The sequence below is a fragment of the Ruditapes philippinarum genome, unplaced genomic scaffold (genome assembly GCF_026571515.1).
Source record: "Ruditapes philippinarum isolate M1 unplaced genomic scaffold, ASM2657151v2 ctg24_1_1_1_1, whole genome shotgun sequence".
Lineage (NCBI taxonomy): Eukaryota > Metazoa > Mollusca > Bivalvia > Venerida > Veneridae > Ruditapes > Ruditapes philippinarum.
In genome coordinates, this window is record NW_026853760.1 from 253,572 (window position 1) to 270,503 (window position 16,932).

Below are 16,932 nucleotides of genomic sequence, written 5' to 3' on the forward strand. Positions count from 1 at the left end.
CTCATTTTATGGACCAGTAGATCCTTAATTGATTGAATAACCCATGCTTGGATTAAGTTTTTATTTAGTAGATTTTTTCTCCTTCAATGCATATTCAAGGTCAGTTAAGCGGAACTAGTTTTGAATATTTTGAACATAGCGATATGATATTTACTGATGGTTATGCAAATGATACATAAGCTGGTTCTACTTGTACATATATTTAGTATACAAAATTCAAATGAAACCATACTTTGATAACATTAGATAAAAGGCTTATTTCACCAGCAATCTGGTGAGATTTTACCCTATTGTGTGGGTTTCCATGTCAGTTATTTCAAAGCAAAAATCTGCCGAATGAAATATTTAATGTAAATGAAATTCAGTAATTTATGGTTTAGTTTCTGAAAAGCTTCAACATTAGCAGAATACACGTACCTGCTGAACAATTTACCTAATGATCCAGGAGACTGTTTACATTTACCTACTCAATTTGTGATTTCCTTGCTTTCAATAAGGCAATATCCACTAGATTTGTGAAATGGATTTAACCCCGTTGTCAGTTTGGGGATTACCTATTACAATTTTACTCTCTATAATTATAGAGATGTTAAGGAGCAAAATTTTTTTTTTAATAGTATATAACCAGGTCAAACTGTATGAATTTACATGCTGAACTGTTGGCATGGGCAAGTCATTGATGCTTCTGTCACTGGAAATATTGGCAATCATTTACAAATGCTAGTCAGTAATGTGACAGTTAAATATATTACAATTATATATGATTATAGTTCAAAATGATATTTATTGTCAATGATTTTACCTGTAATAATTTAACACACAAGGTATACAAAGAATTTAATGCAGATCTACTTATGATTTATGAACTATGACCTTAGGCATTGCACATCATTTATGGTACTTACCCTCTGGTATGTAACTTTTATATTTAATCAATCAGACATAAAGTATATTGAATACTTTAAATACCTTATTTTCAAAGTAAATACTTATTGATTTGTACATTTTGTAATTTTCAAAAAAAATAAAAAATTGATGTCTACCAACATACATTTTCATCACTGGAGTACATACGAGAGAAATATTTTTCTTCATTTTATTGAAGCGATTTCACGCACACAATTATACAACTCAGACTTGTTCATAATGAACCTTCCCTGCATAGACTTGTGATGAAGGAAGACCTACATGTATCCTTACTATAATGAACTAATTCGTGAATCAACTCGTTAATTTAAAATGTCAATACATATTTCCCTTTCTTCAGCTGACATTTTGATAACGGAGGAAATGACCTAAACATGTCGGCATTAAAACCTAGAACCATTTCAACTTTCAGCCAGAGATCATCAACATTCATATGCTAGATAGATAACATCCATGCATAGAGAATATTTAAAAACAACATAACAACTAACAAGGGGCTGTTGTAAAATCCAATGACATTTGTCTTCAATGACATCAAGCACACACTCAGCTAATTAAAGGTAAGAGGCTGGTGTTTCGTGTATGGCTATGTAAACTAATTAGTACTGTTAATCTAATACAAACAATAACAACATCAAATCCATTGATAATATTTTAATGGCGAGACAATGACTATGTATCATTACAAGACAACATTTTCAGTTATGTTTTATAGATATATCAAACACCATACACAAATATTTCAAAACACAGAGTTTAATTTTGAAAGAAATACACATAGATTACTTATTATTGTTCAAATTAGTTCTAAAACAATGTCCAAAAATATTTGCGGATTCTTCTTTCCCTGTCATGGTGAGCATCTTGTGTAATATTCAATGGAAATAAATTATCTTTCCTTTATTATTACATTTCTTAAATTAATGTATGACTGTGAGAACTGTTTATTCTTTATATAAAGATAAGTTCATGTCCAAAACTAAGGGGAGCCAGTCTTTCAAAATGGATTCTTATCATTGGTCAATTTAAAATCTTAGAGGAAGATAAGTAACCAGGTTTTAGCTATCAAGACTGGTCTCAGTTTCACAAAATATCAAAGTAATGAACATTACTGCTTAAAAATTAATATAAAGCATGTAATACAGTCATTAAAGCAAAAATTGCCACTCACAGCCTCAGGTTCACTGTCTCTTATAAAATGTTAAAGGACATAATTTAAAGAGTAATCTTGTTAAAGTTGGTATATCCTTGTGAGTTCCTCAGAATACAAACAAAAAATAACTAATATAAATAACTACAACTACATACATGTACTGTCTACATTTATAAATAAAGAAAATTTGAAAAAATTGAGAGCCAATTTCTAAATTGTCCTAGATCGTTCTCCAAGTTAAGATAATTGTAAGCTGATTTATATGATAAATAAGCATTCTTTTGCTAAGTAGCTCTTCTTTATATTCATGAAAATGTTATGTAACTTTTAAATTGAGATATTGATCTATGTTATCTGATTGATTAAAAATTAATGAAAGTGAACAAAATATTGTAGCTGCCTAAATGCTGGCGAAAAGAAAAACCATGACAATATTAATCTATTTAAAGAAATAATAAAAAACACAAAACCATTCCAAGAAAATGATGCATTTAAAAAGAAAACATTTTGAAAGTATTTTCACTATTTTCTAGGAAATACTACAAAAAAATATTTTTTTTCAGTCTCTTTCAACAATTAAACAAACAATGCTTTGATTAAAAGAATAACAAAACAGATAGAGATTCAATAACTATTATGCTTTATCATGTTTATGCTTTAGATATATATGAGTATAAAATTATATATATAATAGTATATAATGCAGCCTATGTGTAATATAAAATGCATGAACACCATATAAAATGGTTGTATTCCCGATAAAATAATTATTGGTTTGAATGAAGGTTTCAGACCGGGGGCAAACTTGAACACTCAAGTACAATTTGCTGACTTTCTGAACACAATACCCCACATCTTTATCAAATAATTTATACATGAATTGTTGTATTCTTTTTATTTGATTTCAAATATACAATGAAACTGATTTGTTTTTGTTTTTTCATGTTAGACTCACTGTAAGCCACAATCACACAGGTACAGCTAGCTCAAGAGTCAAACAAACAGAATCCCAGGTAGAATTTGAACGGGCCAAAGGGCCAATGATTGGCCAACATAACACTCCGTATTGAGAATCTCAATCATGCTGTGAGGAAAAACACTTTGACCTTGACCTTAGAGACAATTTAAGAACACTTAGATATCTTTGATAAAAAATATCTTGAAATACATCTAACAACAAAATAGTAAAGAAATAATCGTGTTTTAAAAATGAATTTCTTACCAATAAAAGCAACTTGAAACAAAAACAAACAAATTAATTTTTACATTCAACGATAAAAAGTTATAATCAAAAGATGAACAAAATTCAAGTTAACTGGCTATTAATTGACAATAAAGATTTCTTTGATCATTAACAATGCACAGGTTCTGTATCGCCCTTAATTCCTAATGTTTAGAACTGAAAAGCTTAAACTTTAATCACCCTTTTAAGTCATAGATATCATATTTCAGACTGTTTTTAACAAATACCCCGATCCCTTCATTAAAACATTTAACGTTTTACAGACATGTCATTGATGGAACATATATCAGCATCACTAACAACCTATCACGCCTTAAAATCCAAGAAGTCTGACAAAAATACATTCTACTTACACAAATAAATATGAACTGCATTTCATAGTAACTAACACAAAGTAGAAGTACATGTGCGCTTGCCTAATCAAAGATTCTATAAGCCAGAAGTTAAGATTTCTAAGCTCTTAAGCAATAAGCTTTCTTTTAACAAATCATTTATAAAATGTCAATCATATCATTACAACATATAACATTACAATTAAATACCAATTAAATATCAATTACAATGATCACTTTCAACACTGGTATTAATGAACTGTTCATTTTTTTTACTTAACACCAAATAATTTTCTTCTGGATACACTTTTACCAATTTTATGTATGTTACTATCTTACAAAAACTGGATATTTCCTTTCTGTATGTTGGCCAGTACTTAATAAGTACATGCTTCTTAAAGATTTTCATGACTTAGGAAATTGTTCATTTCAAAACTAAAACTGGCATCATTTTCTTGTTTTTGGCCATAGAATACTGCAGTTCATCGTTGGGATGATAGGTTACAAAACCATTGAGATACAATCATCATTTTACAACATGTAATGCACTGTCTGTGTCACACACTGCCTTTGTCAAACTTAAATACATAATCTATCACTCTTATTTTCACTCTTTAACTACTAAAATAAACTGACTTATAAATATTCCAATATTAATCACACATAAACTTGATGAAGCTTACAAGTACTCAGATTTTAACCTGTAGATAAAATCTATATTCCAAAAAGACCAATCAATGGTGGTTCAATGATAAGTCACTCAACCATGCAAAAAAGTCAACTAGATTAATAAAAGTTTATACAGGATATTAACTCAAATTTGACATTATTTCTGTTCCATTTAAGATATACATCTACACCGAGTTTTCTGTTAATATGTAAACAAATTACTTGTAAAATAGGTTTTGTTTTTGCATGGTGGCTTATGAAGCAATACAGAAATTGTATCATATTCTATTGTATTGACTATTAGTTTAAATATGCAATTTTGTTATGAAAACAGATCTTTAGGCAAAGTACTTATAAGTTTCATACAGTGTATGGAAAACAACCTCAAAAACATCAAAATCTGAATATACAATTAAGATATACAGATATTAAGATATACAGATAATTATAGAGTACATAATGAGGTTATCATATAAAATTCAGGAGTCACAATACCACATGCTTCTGTGCTTGTACCAGTTCCACTGATTAAGTTCAAATCTTAAATTTCATGCGACTTTTAAAATTCAAGTTAACCATGTACACGTTTATTAAATTTCACTTTCTTAAACTAGTATAATCTTGTTTTGAAGTTCTGAGCCAGTGTGATACTGAACACTAACCTACACACTTATCATTTTATAAAAGTCCATATCATATCAAACTCACAAAATTAATGTCATAACTTAAAAGAACAAAGTCTGCTAATATAACCTATTTAGTACTATGTTTGTAAACTTCATTTTCTCTACTACTTTGTGTCCATATACGAATAAACAATGGCTTAATGTGACAGGTAAAAGCCAATTAAGCAAAAATGCTTCAATAGTAAAATTCAAACATTCATTTTGTTATGTCCATATATGAAGAAAGTATCGAAACATTTGTGTCCTTATTCATCTTGATCATCATCTGCGTTATTTTCTCCGTGATCCGATGTCCACAATGTGAGGTTGTCTCGCAGCAATTGCATGATCAGAGTGCTATCTTTATACGTTTCTTCCTTCAAATTATCCAGTTCATTAATCGCATCATCAAAAGCTTTCTTTGCAAGATCGCATGCTTTGCTTGGATTATTCATGATCTCATAGTAAAATACAGAGAAGTTTAGAGCAAGCCCGAGACGAATAGGATGTGTTGTAGGTAAAGCACTGGCCGTCTCCATTGCTGCTTTATAGGCTTCTTCTGATTTTTCGGTGACTTCCTTTTTGTGGTCATTATTAAGTGAGACCTCGGCAAGGTAACGGAAGTAATCCCCCTTCATTTTCAAATAGAAGACCTGGCTTTCACTGTCATGGCCATCATCAGATTTTCCTTTGAGCAAATGGTTGTCAATTAACTTTAAAACATCTGAACAAATATCTGTGAGCTCTTTTTCAATTTTCTGGCGGTAGTCTGTGGCCGCCATTTTTTTCTTTTCTGAAGCAGGGTCTGTTTTATTTTCCACACTGGAGAGGACACGCCATGATGACCTTCTAGAGCCAACCTAAAAATAGAATTTCAAATACATGTATAAAATAATAATAATAAAACCTAAAAAAACAACACATAAAATGTTTTATATACTGAACTTTTAGACTCAGACATGTCAATTATGGTAGATATTAAGAGTACATGTATTTTTTTTTCAGTGAAGAGAAAAGAGTTTAAATAGAGTGTGGGTTTAAATCCCAAAGGTATTTGAATGCAAGTTGGTAGAATTGCAACTTGAAATGATTACACATGTTATTCAAAATTTGCCAGATGAAACTCCATTACATTATGCTTTGTATATAGGTTATTATCATTTAAGATATAATGACGCTTTAAGAACACATGTCAAAATCTGACAACTCTACATCCACTGTCAGAGTTTGAAGTAAATTGCTGTTATCTCAGAAAATGGACATTTAAAAGATTAACAAGGCTGACAAGAGGGTCACAACTCTATCACCTTTTTTCTCTAAAAAGTGGAGCTAAAAAGAATTTTTTGGTGCTACATGTACCTAACAATCTATAATACATTTCAATAGAGTTCATTAATTCTTTTGTTATTAGCTCTAGCTTGAACTTTTCAACATCTTTTAACCTTTCTAACATTGGTCCAGAAACTAAACCCATTCCTAATCTTAACTGAACCCATCCTAATTCATACACTGACCTGTTCCCTGATGTTCTATATTTATCATGCAACTGCTATGGTAACTGCCCGATAACACTTGATAATTATTTTTGATAAGCCCCACCCGGCATTATAGAAGTAATAATAAATCATACATAAGTGCATATTTGGCATTTTTTAATAGAATAAATAATTATGTCATAGTTTAATACTGGTAATTACAAAAATTTGATATTGAACGATTTTTTTTCCAAAAATATTCTTCCAAAGTTTATAAATAGAGTATAAAGTTATATATGGAATTAAATACAGAATGGCACAGGATGATACAGCTTGATTGCAGGGCCAGCTTTTTTCATAGGCCCATAAAAGGGGGTCTGGAGAAGCTGAAAACAAGTGCAGTTTAAGAACATCAAAATGCGTATTCCAAAGTATTTTGAAGGAAAATTATCAAAACAAGACATGTTTGTTAAACATGTAGGCCCCCTATCCGCAGCTAATTAGTTATGTGGTCAGGTTAATAGGACTTACTTTTGACCTAGTGACCAAAAAATCAATAGGGGCTATCTACTGGTCATTAATAATCACTAGGTATTTGTGACGGTAAAGGTTTTGTGCAGCAATTTTATGACAAAGTTATCACAAATCTTAACAAATAATACATGCAAAAGCTTTAGGGGAATGGATAAACTCAAGAATATGCGTAATTACAGGGGAATGGGTAACGTGCTGCTGTTGGTACCAGTTTTGACTGGATGACTAAATAACCTAGCGGACAGTATTGTTTTCTTATAAGTCTGGCATAGATATTAGATGCGCCCTTGGCCCTTTGCTGCAGATTTTCCTGCGCCATTCTTATTTTTTTAGCGCTAATGGCGCATTATCTCGTCCTCGGCAGATCTTTGGGGTGGGGGGGGGGGGGGTTTAATATGAATTTGATTAGATGAAAACTTTACTGGGAACAGTAAATCATGCATATGCTTAAACCACAGGTGATTCGACCATACGGCTTGAACCCGCTACCAAACCAAATCCGCCTGTTTTTATTGTATTATTGGGACTTTTGAAAATGTCAGTTTCTTGACCAACTTGTAGGCCTGGGCCTACATGGCCTAATAGTAGCTACACCACTGGATTGCACACTGAATTATTATCGCCGTTTTACTCCATTTCGACAAATTCAAACGTGGCTCCCCAGCTTTGCTGTATACAAATACGCCCCACTTTGAATTATTGGAACCCACATATTTGAATGGCTCCACTGGTTCTTATCTTCAAAGCGCAGCGCATTTGCATACGGCAAATCTGGAGAGCGTTTGAATTTGTTGAAAGATTTTGTAAATGGAGTAAAACGGAGATAAATTCATAATCTTGATGTTTATTTCTCCTGTTGCGTTGTTTATATTGATGTTGAAGTATCATCGTGAAGAATTATATCTTCTGTGTTGATGAATCAAAGGATTATGTGAAAATATTGGAAATGGAATAAAATAAACGGTGATGTTGACGCTTAAAAGGTGTTTTAAAGCTCCACACCCCAAGTATCTGTGGCTCTTCATCCAATATAGTACAGACACCTTCCGGCGTGTACTCGTACTAGCACAGCGCGGTGCGAGAGGTGTCTATGTATGTACAAAAGTGATTTAAAAGGTACTATGTGTAGTGCTGGTAAAAAGGTAAAAACACCTGACAGTCTATTGTAGAGTGAGTGGTAGTACTTCCCTCTTGAAGCTGTCTATGGTTGTACAGCTTACAACTGTCTGGGGAAGACTGTTCCAGAGGCGGATGGTGTCTGGGAAGAAGGATCGCTGTTAGCACTGGGTTCTTGCAAATGGTACCAGGTAGTGAAGTCCATGTCCTCGAGCAGAGATGATTGGGGTGAGGTTGCCATTGGATGTAGGGACTAGGCCTTTTACTAAAAGGTACATCGTGGTCACCTTGGCATGGGCTCTGTGTTCTCGGAGGGTAGGCCACTGTAAGTGAATGTCAGACGTTTCACTCCCAAGACATTTCACTATTGAGACATTTCACTCCTAAGACGGTTTACACCTAGACGTTTCACTCCCATTTTGTCAATTATATGGACGTTTCACTCCCAATTTTTAGAGATGTTTACTAGGAAAGTTAACAAATTTTAATTTCATTAATATCAAACAGTGTAAAAAGGAAATTCAATTCAATGTTTCATTTTGTTGATTTCAGTGGTATTGTTAATATGAATTATTAGAAGATAACTCATTTTTATTATGGGTTGAGTGATAAGAGGTGTAAATGAAAGACATAATTCTGAAATATCATTTTTATTACAGGGCTCACACTGGCTCAAATAAAATAATAGCCAATATTTTTTACTTAAAAAAATAATAGCCAAAAGTTCAGCGGACTATTCAAGATTTAGCGATCAACAATATAAGCAGTTGATTAAATAAACATTACTGGCATGCGAGCAGTTCCCGTACAGAAGCAGTACCCGTATTTTTCATTTAAACGCTTGATTTTTACGTGCATTCTTCAAAAATTCATTTCAAATTCAAGCAGATACATAAACGAGACAAAATCTAAGTGTCAGTTCGGCAGTACGTATAAAAAGTCTCATTTTAAATCACTTTCACCTGTGCGTTGTCAAAACGTTGACCTTTTTTTATCTGGGGGATTCCCGTCCTTGTGCGCATGCGCAAACATACTCACACGTTAGGCATGTTTAAAAGGGGTTTCCACTAATACCACCTGTTTACAGATAAGAAGGCAATGTGATGAAAAACTTGTTTAATTATCAAGAATTTTGACCAAAATATTACTTATAATAAAATAAATTTTATGGCTTTGATGCTGTAAAATAGCATGTATACAAGCATTGCCATCGCATGTGAATGCGTTGGGATAACGGGTACCGGGTAATAGATACACTCGTTTAGTCTACTTTCTATTTTCCTGAATTACATCTATTTATCTCTTAGAAAATGGTCTGTTCAACCCAATTATAAATGAAAAATAGGGTCCGATATAATAAAATTGTATAATTATAATGGATTAAATTTTATTGTACGGGAACTACTTCTCTTCATACAAAATAATGGATAAAACCCCATATGAGGCCCCTCATAACTAAGGGTGGTATTCTATGTTTTAGAACATGATTGAATTTCCATGATTTGTGTGGACAAGCCGAATATTGATATGTAACATTCAAATTTTGGTGAGTGAGCGTAAAAAAAATAATGTTTAAAGTAAACTACGATTTTTGTACGGGAACTGCTCGGCATGCCAATACATATAAAACTTTTTCAGTTTTATATAAAGATTCTCAAATAAACTGATACATTTGTGTATATTGATAACTACCTTTTTTTTTTTACATAGAACCACAACTTTAATTGTTATTATAGAACAAAATAAAAATGTTATATAGTATAATAACTGTATAAGAATAAAATTAAAGATTCATTATGTTAACTTTACATAATGCTGTTATCAGACAATTTTCTTTTGTTTGTTCTAATCAAATTTTATCAGCTATAACCACTGTCAATTTCCACATTTCACAAACTGAAGTAGATCTAGGTCATATTAGCCTATAGAAATAACACTTCTATAGAAATAACTCATTCACAGAATGCAGCCTTTTTTCTGAATAACTTACTGAAAAATGTCATCATCACCAAAATGTAAATACAAATTTTCTGCCATAAATAGTAAAGATTTTTAAACAGAAACATTAGCTTATTTTCACCTTTAAATACATATCAAAATTATCGGTGTCACGGAAAATATGTGACAATCGGATTTTTTCTGTTTTCTGAAAGAAATATTCCACCAATTTTGGTTGTTGTGCAAAAATATTTGGTTGGAAGTAAATTTACTTTTTTAAAAATATTTTTTCAATGTTTTCCACTGGCGATTTAGTCAAAGCAGCTTAAAACAAAAAAATCAAAATTTTGTCATTACTGCAATTTACGGTAAATTTTGGGTTGGGGTCAATATCCAGTTTATCAATTTTAAGAAGATTATTTTGTGGCTAATTGACGGATATTTGATGGCTATTATAATGCTGGACAATATCTTTTAAAGTACTTAAACAATTTTACATCTCTCATTTGTATTTTTATCACCTGCATGTATTTTTATCACCTCGGGCAAATAGTAAAGCAACGAACAGGCAATAGTAAGCAACCGAACGCGTGACAGATCAATTAAATCTACCCTGCTGGTGTTAATTGGGTCCACTGCATTCATTATCGATTTTTACACCTTATGTAAACACTGCTAGAAATTTAAAATAATCGCCAGATTTTGTAGCCAAAATGCAAAAATAATCGCCAATCTTATAAAATAATCGCAAATGGCGACTGACAGCGTGAGCCCTGTATTATAAGTGTAACAACATGAGAAAATTCTATTTATAGTAAATTAAAAAAAAAAATAGAATAACATAGAAAGAACAACAAAGACATATTATAAGTATCAGTTTAAATATTGAAATCACTACCAGTAAAGTAATTAATATTATTCAAATAATAAAAGATATCAATATATAAAATTTATTGACTATATAATGATTAATTTTTGAGTTGTAAACAATTAAATGCGAAACATGTGTATAAAATGAAGTATTTTTTAAAAATTATTTTCTTCATCAATTTATTAAAACAGTAGCCATTTAAACAAACTTAAGTAATTGTGGTTTATCTCATCGCCTAATTAGTTGTATAAAAAACACTGAGGCCACTCAACTAACAGTTTGACACCACTATTCAATCAGTTGTATAAACAACTGCAAAAACTTAAGCATCAACAGTTTACTAATCAGTTTGTTTATTGGACCATAAAAGTTTTGTTTATATAATAATGCATTTTAGTCCAAAAAATGATTATCCATGACAAATATTGAAAAAGTCCCATTGCTTCTAATTTAATTTAAAGATATTTCTGATTTCAATGGCCGTTAAAATTTTTGACATACATGTATATCGCGAAAGCACTATATAATATATATATACTAGCATTAAATAATTTAACAGTTTTTATCCCTTGTTTAAAATTAATAACAAAAAACATGTTACTCAAAGTTAATTGTTGTTACAAGATTGTTATGCTTTAAATTAAAACTGCCTATGAGTCCATGTATACAAAAGATCAAATAGTAACTTAGTTATATTAAAGTGTTCTTTTAATTAAAAATATTTTTTCTTTAAGTGAAATAATGTGATAATTGCACATATGGATCAAAGAATATAGAAAACACCTTATTTCAAAACAACAATAAAGAAGATAAGATAACTGAAATGATAGAACTTAAAGTACTGAGTTTTAATTAAGTCATTGACAAAAAAGTGAAATCCCCCTTTTTAATTTATTTTTATTAAATTTAAGGTCTATTTTAGTTCAATTCAATATTTTATGTCTATTTTAGTATATCATAAGTATCAAAATAATTTTGGTATTAAAAGGGTGAGAAACGTCTTCCCATTTGGGAGTGAAAAGTCTTGGTGTGAACCGTCTCAATAGTGAAACGTCTGTCTACCCTGTAAGTATTGCAGCATCGGCGTCACACTGCTGGATCTTCTGTAGTCCTAATTATAAGACCTATACGTAACCTATTTCATATTTATCATTCATTAATCTGATATTTTACATTTTCCATTTATCATGTTACGTTAGGTCTTAACAGATCTTTGCAAAATCGTGTAGCAAAAAAAATGACATTAGACATCGATTTAGATCTAATGAATTTAACCTTTTCCCTGATACAGCCCCCTTAATTTACTGCTTTACACCCCATAATACAGTAGCCAGATAGATAATCAATAATCAATATCCTACTGATAAGGAGTCACACACTATCTCCATATAGGGTATGATAAATTATAGGTAAAATTGGTCAAATTAGATACCTATATACTTTAACTGGAAAATAAAGTATTAAGCTTTGTGTTTTTTGACAATTTTTGTATTAATAAAAGTTTGTAGAGAATTGAAATACCTTTCCAATGGTATAAATATCATATTTGTTGGGTTTATACAAATATGTCTACATGAGTTATAAAGTAATAAACTATATACTTTGATGGTGTTTTTTTTCTCCATTGTTTCAGATAGATTAGGCTACTTATGTGTTTTAACTAATGTGAAATGGTTTAATTACAAGTTTGACAATATATATGTCAATGTAAGATTTGTAGAGATTTGAATTATCTTTCCAGTGGTATAAATTTTATATTTGTGGGCTTTATAACAGTATAATTACAGTAGTTAAAAACAATAAAATGTATAATTTTTCTCTCTCTTTTACAGGGATTAGGGAAATATGGCTAATTTATTATTATTTTTTTTTGGTTTATGCAGCATTCATTTTTAGTGAAATAAATAACAAGTTCTTTTTTTACCTTTTTTTATACCAGTAAAAAGAAATCTCACTTTTTTTTTTTTAATTTATTTTATTAGTTTTTTTTTTATAATTTATTTCATAATAGTAACTGTCATTTCTGTAATACATGTAGATCTATATAACTGTTGAATGAAATATTTCAGAATTTCTGCTGTCATGGTCATATATTTTCTTCATGAATTATGAATTTAATTAAATTTTATCATTTATAGATCTAATTTAGATCAAATGATGATAAAGGAAAGACATACTCCAGTTCCACGGCCTTTTCGGCATTTTCATGTTGCCGACATCAAAGATGATATATGGGATATGATTTTATCATGTCGTATAATACACGGCCCCATGCTGTGTCTGTTTTGAAAACAATAGCGCACATGAAAGAATTTAAACTATTAAACATTTCTTTGTCGGTCATTTTCTAAAAAAATCGCCGCTGCTACCGGAAATATTTTATTGCAGGGGCCAGAGAGATACCCCTAGTCAGGACGTTAATTAATCCGTGTATATACACATGTCAGCTATCATAAACCAAAACAAACATCAAAATCCATTATACCCATGCCTGGCACGTGAACGACCCGTGATCATATAAATACTATTTATTCATTAGTTGCTATTTTTAGACACTTTTTGTTCCTGTCTTACGATACGTTCTATATTTAATTTCATTGACCCGCGCACTCATTAACTGCGTGACGTAAGGAAAACCCCTCACCTGGTTGGTCGCTAATTATACAAAAACTTTAAATAGTAACACCATAATTTTATGCACGGAATCCCCTCATAAAATGTTGATCTTTACGATAACACAATTTACAGGTCTATTTTCCGGGAAAATTGTTGATTTTTGGACAGGTAAATATTGAAGTCGGCGAAAGTCGCTTCCATTGAGATCATGCATGTCGGCGATTCTCGCTTACATGCGGTAATCGATAAAGCCGTCGATTCTCGCTTCTATCAGGGAATGGTAAAAGACGGCGATTCTCGCTTCTATAAGGGAAAAGGTTAAACAATTAAAACAGCGTGTATTTACATTAATTTTGACCTATTGATGAACAAAACTAAAAAATAAATACCTTTTAACAAAATAATTGAACTGTCACATCCGAAAAGTCATGATTAAATCCTCTCATTTAATTAAATTCCTAGTACAGCCGATATACAAATGGCCGCCATACAGTGCGCGAAATCTGATTGGCTAATTCAAATGCAAGCGTTTAAATGAGTCCAGAAGTTTCTAACGGAATATTTTTTCAACGAAATAATTGCCCATGCACCGTTAGTGTGTTCGAATATATTTTTCCGTTCAAAAAATTAAAATCAATCTGTCAAACCCTTTACTTAACCAGTATGGCGGATGAGCGAAATAGACTGATATTTATATTTTAGTTTTAATTGATAAGTACATTATTTGAAAGTTTTTGTTAATGATAGACCATGCAATTGAAAGAACAGAAGATAAGCTTTTGAATAAAGCTTGAAAGGCTAGTCAACAGACATTTTTTTAATTTTTCAAAATGCTACGCGTTTTTGAGCAATAACTATTAGACGTCAGGCTTGACCAACATAAAACTATAACAAGCCTGTAACGTCTAATCTATTGGACTAGATCTTCTGTAGTCTAAGAAGACCACTCTTCAATTTCTTGCCGCTCGGCGCTGCACCATCTCCAGTTTCCAGATATTTGCTTCAGTGAATGGGTCCAAGATGATAGAGGAGTATTCCACCAGAGGTCTCACAAGAACCATATAGCAGATCTCTTTGGTCCTTCTTCGTTAATGTAAAACCAAGAAGTGACTAGTGTGCTAGTACGAATTGTGCGATATAAAAAGGGTTATAATGGACACCATACTGTGAAAATTATAAGTAACAGAGAAGTAAAAGCTTTATAAAACTTACAACATTCTTGTATGCAACCGACAATAAATTTCTTTCCTCGTTTGTCAGAGGCTCATTCATTTCTACAACCTTCCTCATTTTTTCTGCCATATCGTCATATCTCTCGGCATCTTCTGCGAGCTTAGCAAAAACAACAAGATCGCTTCTGCTAAGGTTTGCCATGGTTGAATATTGATACCAAGCTCGGAAAATTCGAGAAAACGAAAAGTTTACTGGCTTCCTGATTATACAGAATTCGGCGGAAATGGAAACCTGTTAGACTGGTTTCAAAAAGTATAAATTGTAGACGAAAAAATAAATCTTTTTCATCATTTAATCCATCGACTTTATGCTTAAGTAGCAAAGTAACAAAAAGGAAGCAAAACACTCAAATTGTGATACCAGAAGGGAATAAATTTTATTTCCAATTATGAGCCTTTATTTATTTTTATTTATTTTATTTTAGCAACAACATAGATCACAGTTACATAATAAGATATATATATATAAAATAAAAGTTTATCCAAATTAAAATATCATTTCATATTAATAATAAATAAAACAAATTTAGTTAATGACTGAGATCAGATGAGGCATTGGATAAATGTATTTAAAAAAAGAAGCAAATGAATAAATTAATAAAATCACATTTCAGGTTAAGACACTACAATAGTCAGAATTATAATTATCACAGAATATTGTTTAAAGTTACTGATAAACATGATATAAAAGAAATAAAAGAATTTCAATAAAATTTCAATACAAAGGTTTTGTTAAATAGTGATCTATGGTTACAAGGATAGCCCATTAAGCTGGTGTGCTTATTTCCAATGGGGTCCTGTTAACCAAATAGATGGAAACAAGATGAAACCAGAGAGACATTCATTCCTCAAATAAAAGTAGACAATAAGATAACCTTCAAATTATTCAATCACAGTAGTTTGCATTATCACAGAAAGAAAGGCACAGGAAAAAATAAGATAACTAAAAAACAATAAAGTTTGGCGAACCTATGTCGCCACTTAGTAATATAAAAATCACTTTGATGTTGCGCAGCCCATATTGAAGCAAGATGGCTTTTAACAGAATTTTTATATAAAGTTGGATTTGATATACATTGTACATCATCTGGCAAACTATTTCAATCTTTAATACCATTAGAGAAAAAGGTGCTATTACATGTCTTATTGCAAAGAGGAATTGAAAAATTAAACTTATTTGATCTAGTGTTGTAGTTGTGTATATCAGACATCCGAACAAAATTTGTTTTCATATAAGTTGGACACTTATCATAAAAAATCTTATGCATATGATTAAGTCTCAGTTGTTTAACTCTGTTTTCAATATTTAAATAGCCTATTTAGACATGAAATCATCATTAAATAATACTTGAAAGGGTGCAATGAGTGCACCACACATGATGTAGGATAGAGAGATATATATAATTCGTCTTAAAAGACATAATTAAATCTTGACTATGACTTGCAATACAAATGAATTATCAATATCATAGAAGTAACAATATAGAAACAATCGCGTATTTAAAGACAACAACGACATTATAAAATGAACGGAGCTGATGCTAATGTTCGGAACATTTAAATATTAAGAAGCTGTTTTGACATGCAGAGTTATATCAATGATGTTTGTAAAATACATTAATTAAAGCCCGTTGAAGTATTTTGTTATTTTCATTTCATGGGTATCTTCCAATTTCAACAAAAAATATTATTATATTATTTTGAAGTTCTATTTGAACCACCAAAAATATATTTCAGCTCTTATGCCTACATGTATGTCAAACGAAATCACAGAATTTATCAGGTATATATTTAGATTAAAACTTAACATGGAATATATAAAGAAAGCACGTCTGTAATGAATTACAAAAACAAATTTCCCTCCTATAAAAGCAGTGATGTAAAAAACAGTTATCTACGTCTCTGAAAAAATATCGTACTTTTTATCCGCCGAATAAAAGAAATGTTTTACAATGCCTACCAGTATGTTTTACTTCGTTTTGATTATATTTGTATTATATGGAGTACTGGTGACAAAAACTGAATTTGAAAATCGCGCAGCAAGGATTACATTGTGTAAACCAGTTATATAACGCTATCTTTACAACTATTCCTGAAATTAAACTGGTTAACTTTTACAAATAATTGCACGTAGATACATAGCGGATATTGAATGAGTGTA

The 16,932-nt window shown here is 31.0% G+C and overlaps 1 protein-coding gene across 1 annotated transcript; it reads right to left on the minus strand.

Annotated features, from left to right (window-relative positions):
• Positions 1 to 5,092: 5,092 nt before the first annotated feature.
• LOC132737775 (14-3-3-like protein) lies at positions 5,093 to 15,019 on the minus strand. The gene is made up of 2 exons (XM_060725121.1): positions 14,752 to 15,019; positions 5,093 to 5,849 (listed from the first exon to the last, which is right to left on the minus strand). Exons 1-2 carry the CDS (start codon positions 14,911 to 14,913, stop codon positions 5,256 to 5,258), a joined length of 756 nt encoding a protein of 251 aa, XP_060581104.1. The 5' UTR covers positions 14,914 to 15,019; the 3' UTR covers positions 5,093 to 5,255.
• Between the last annotated feature and the right edge of the window lie 1,913 nt (positions 15,020 to 16,932).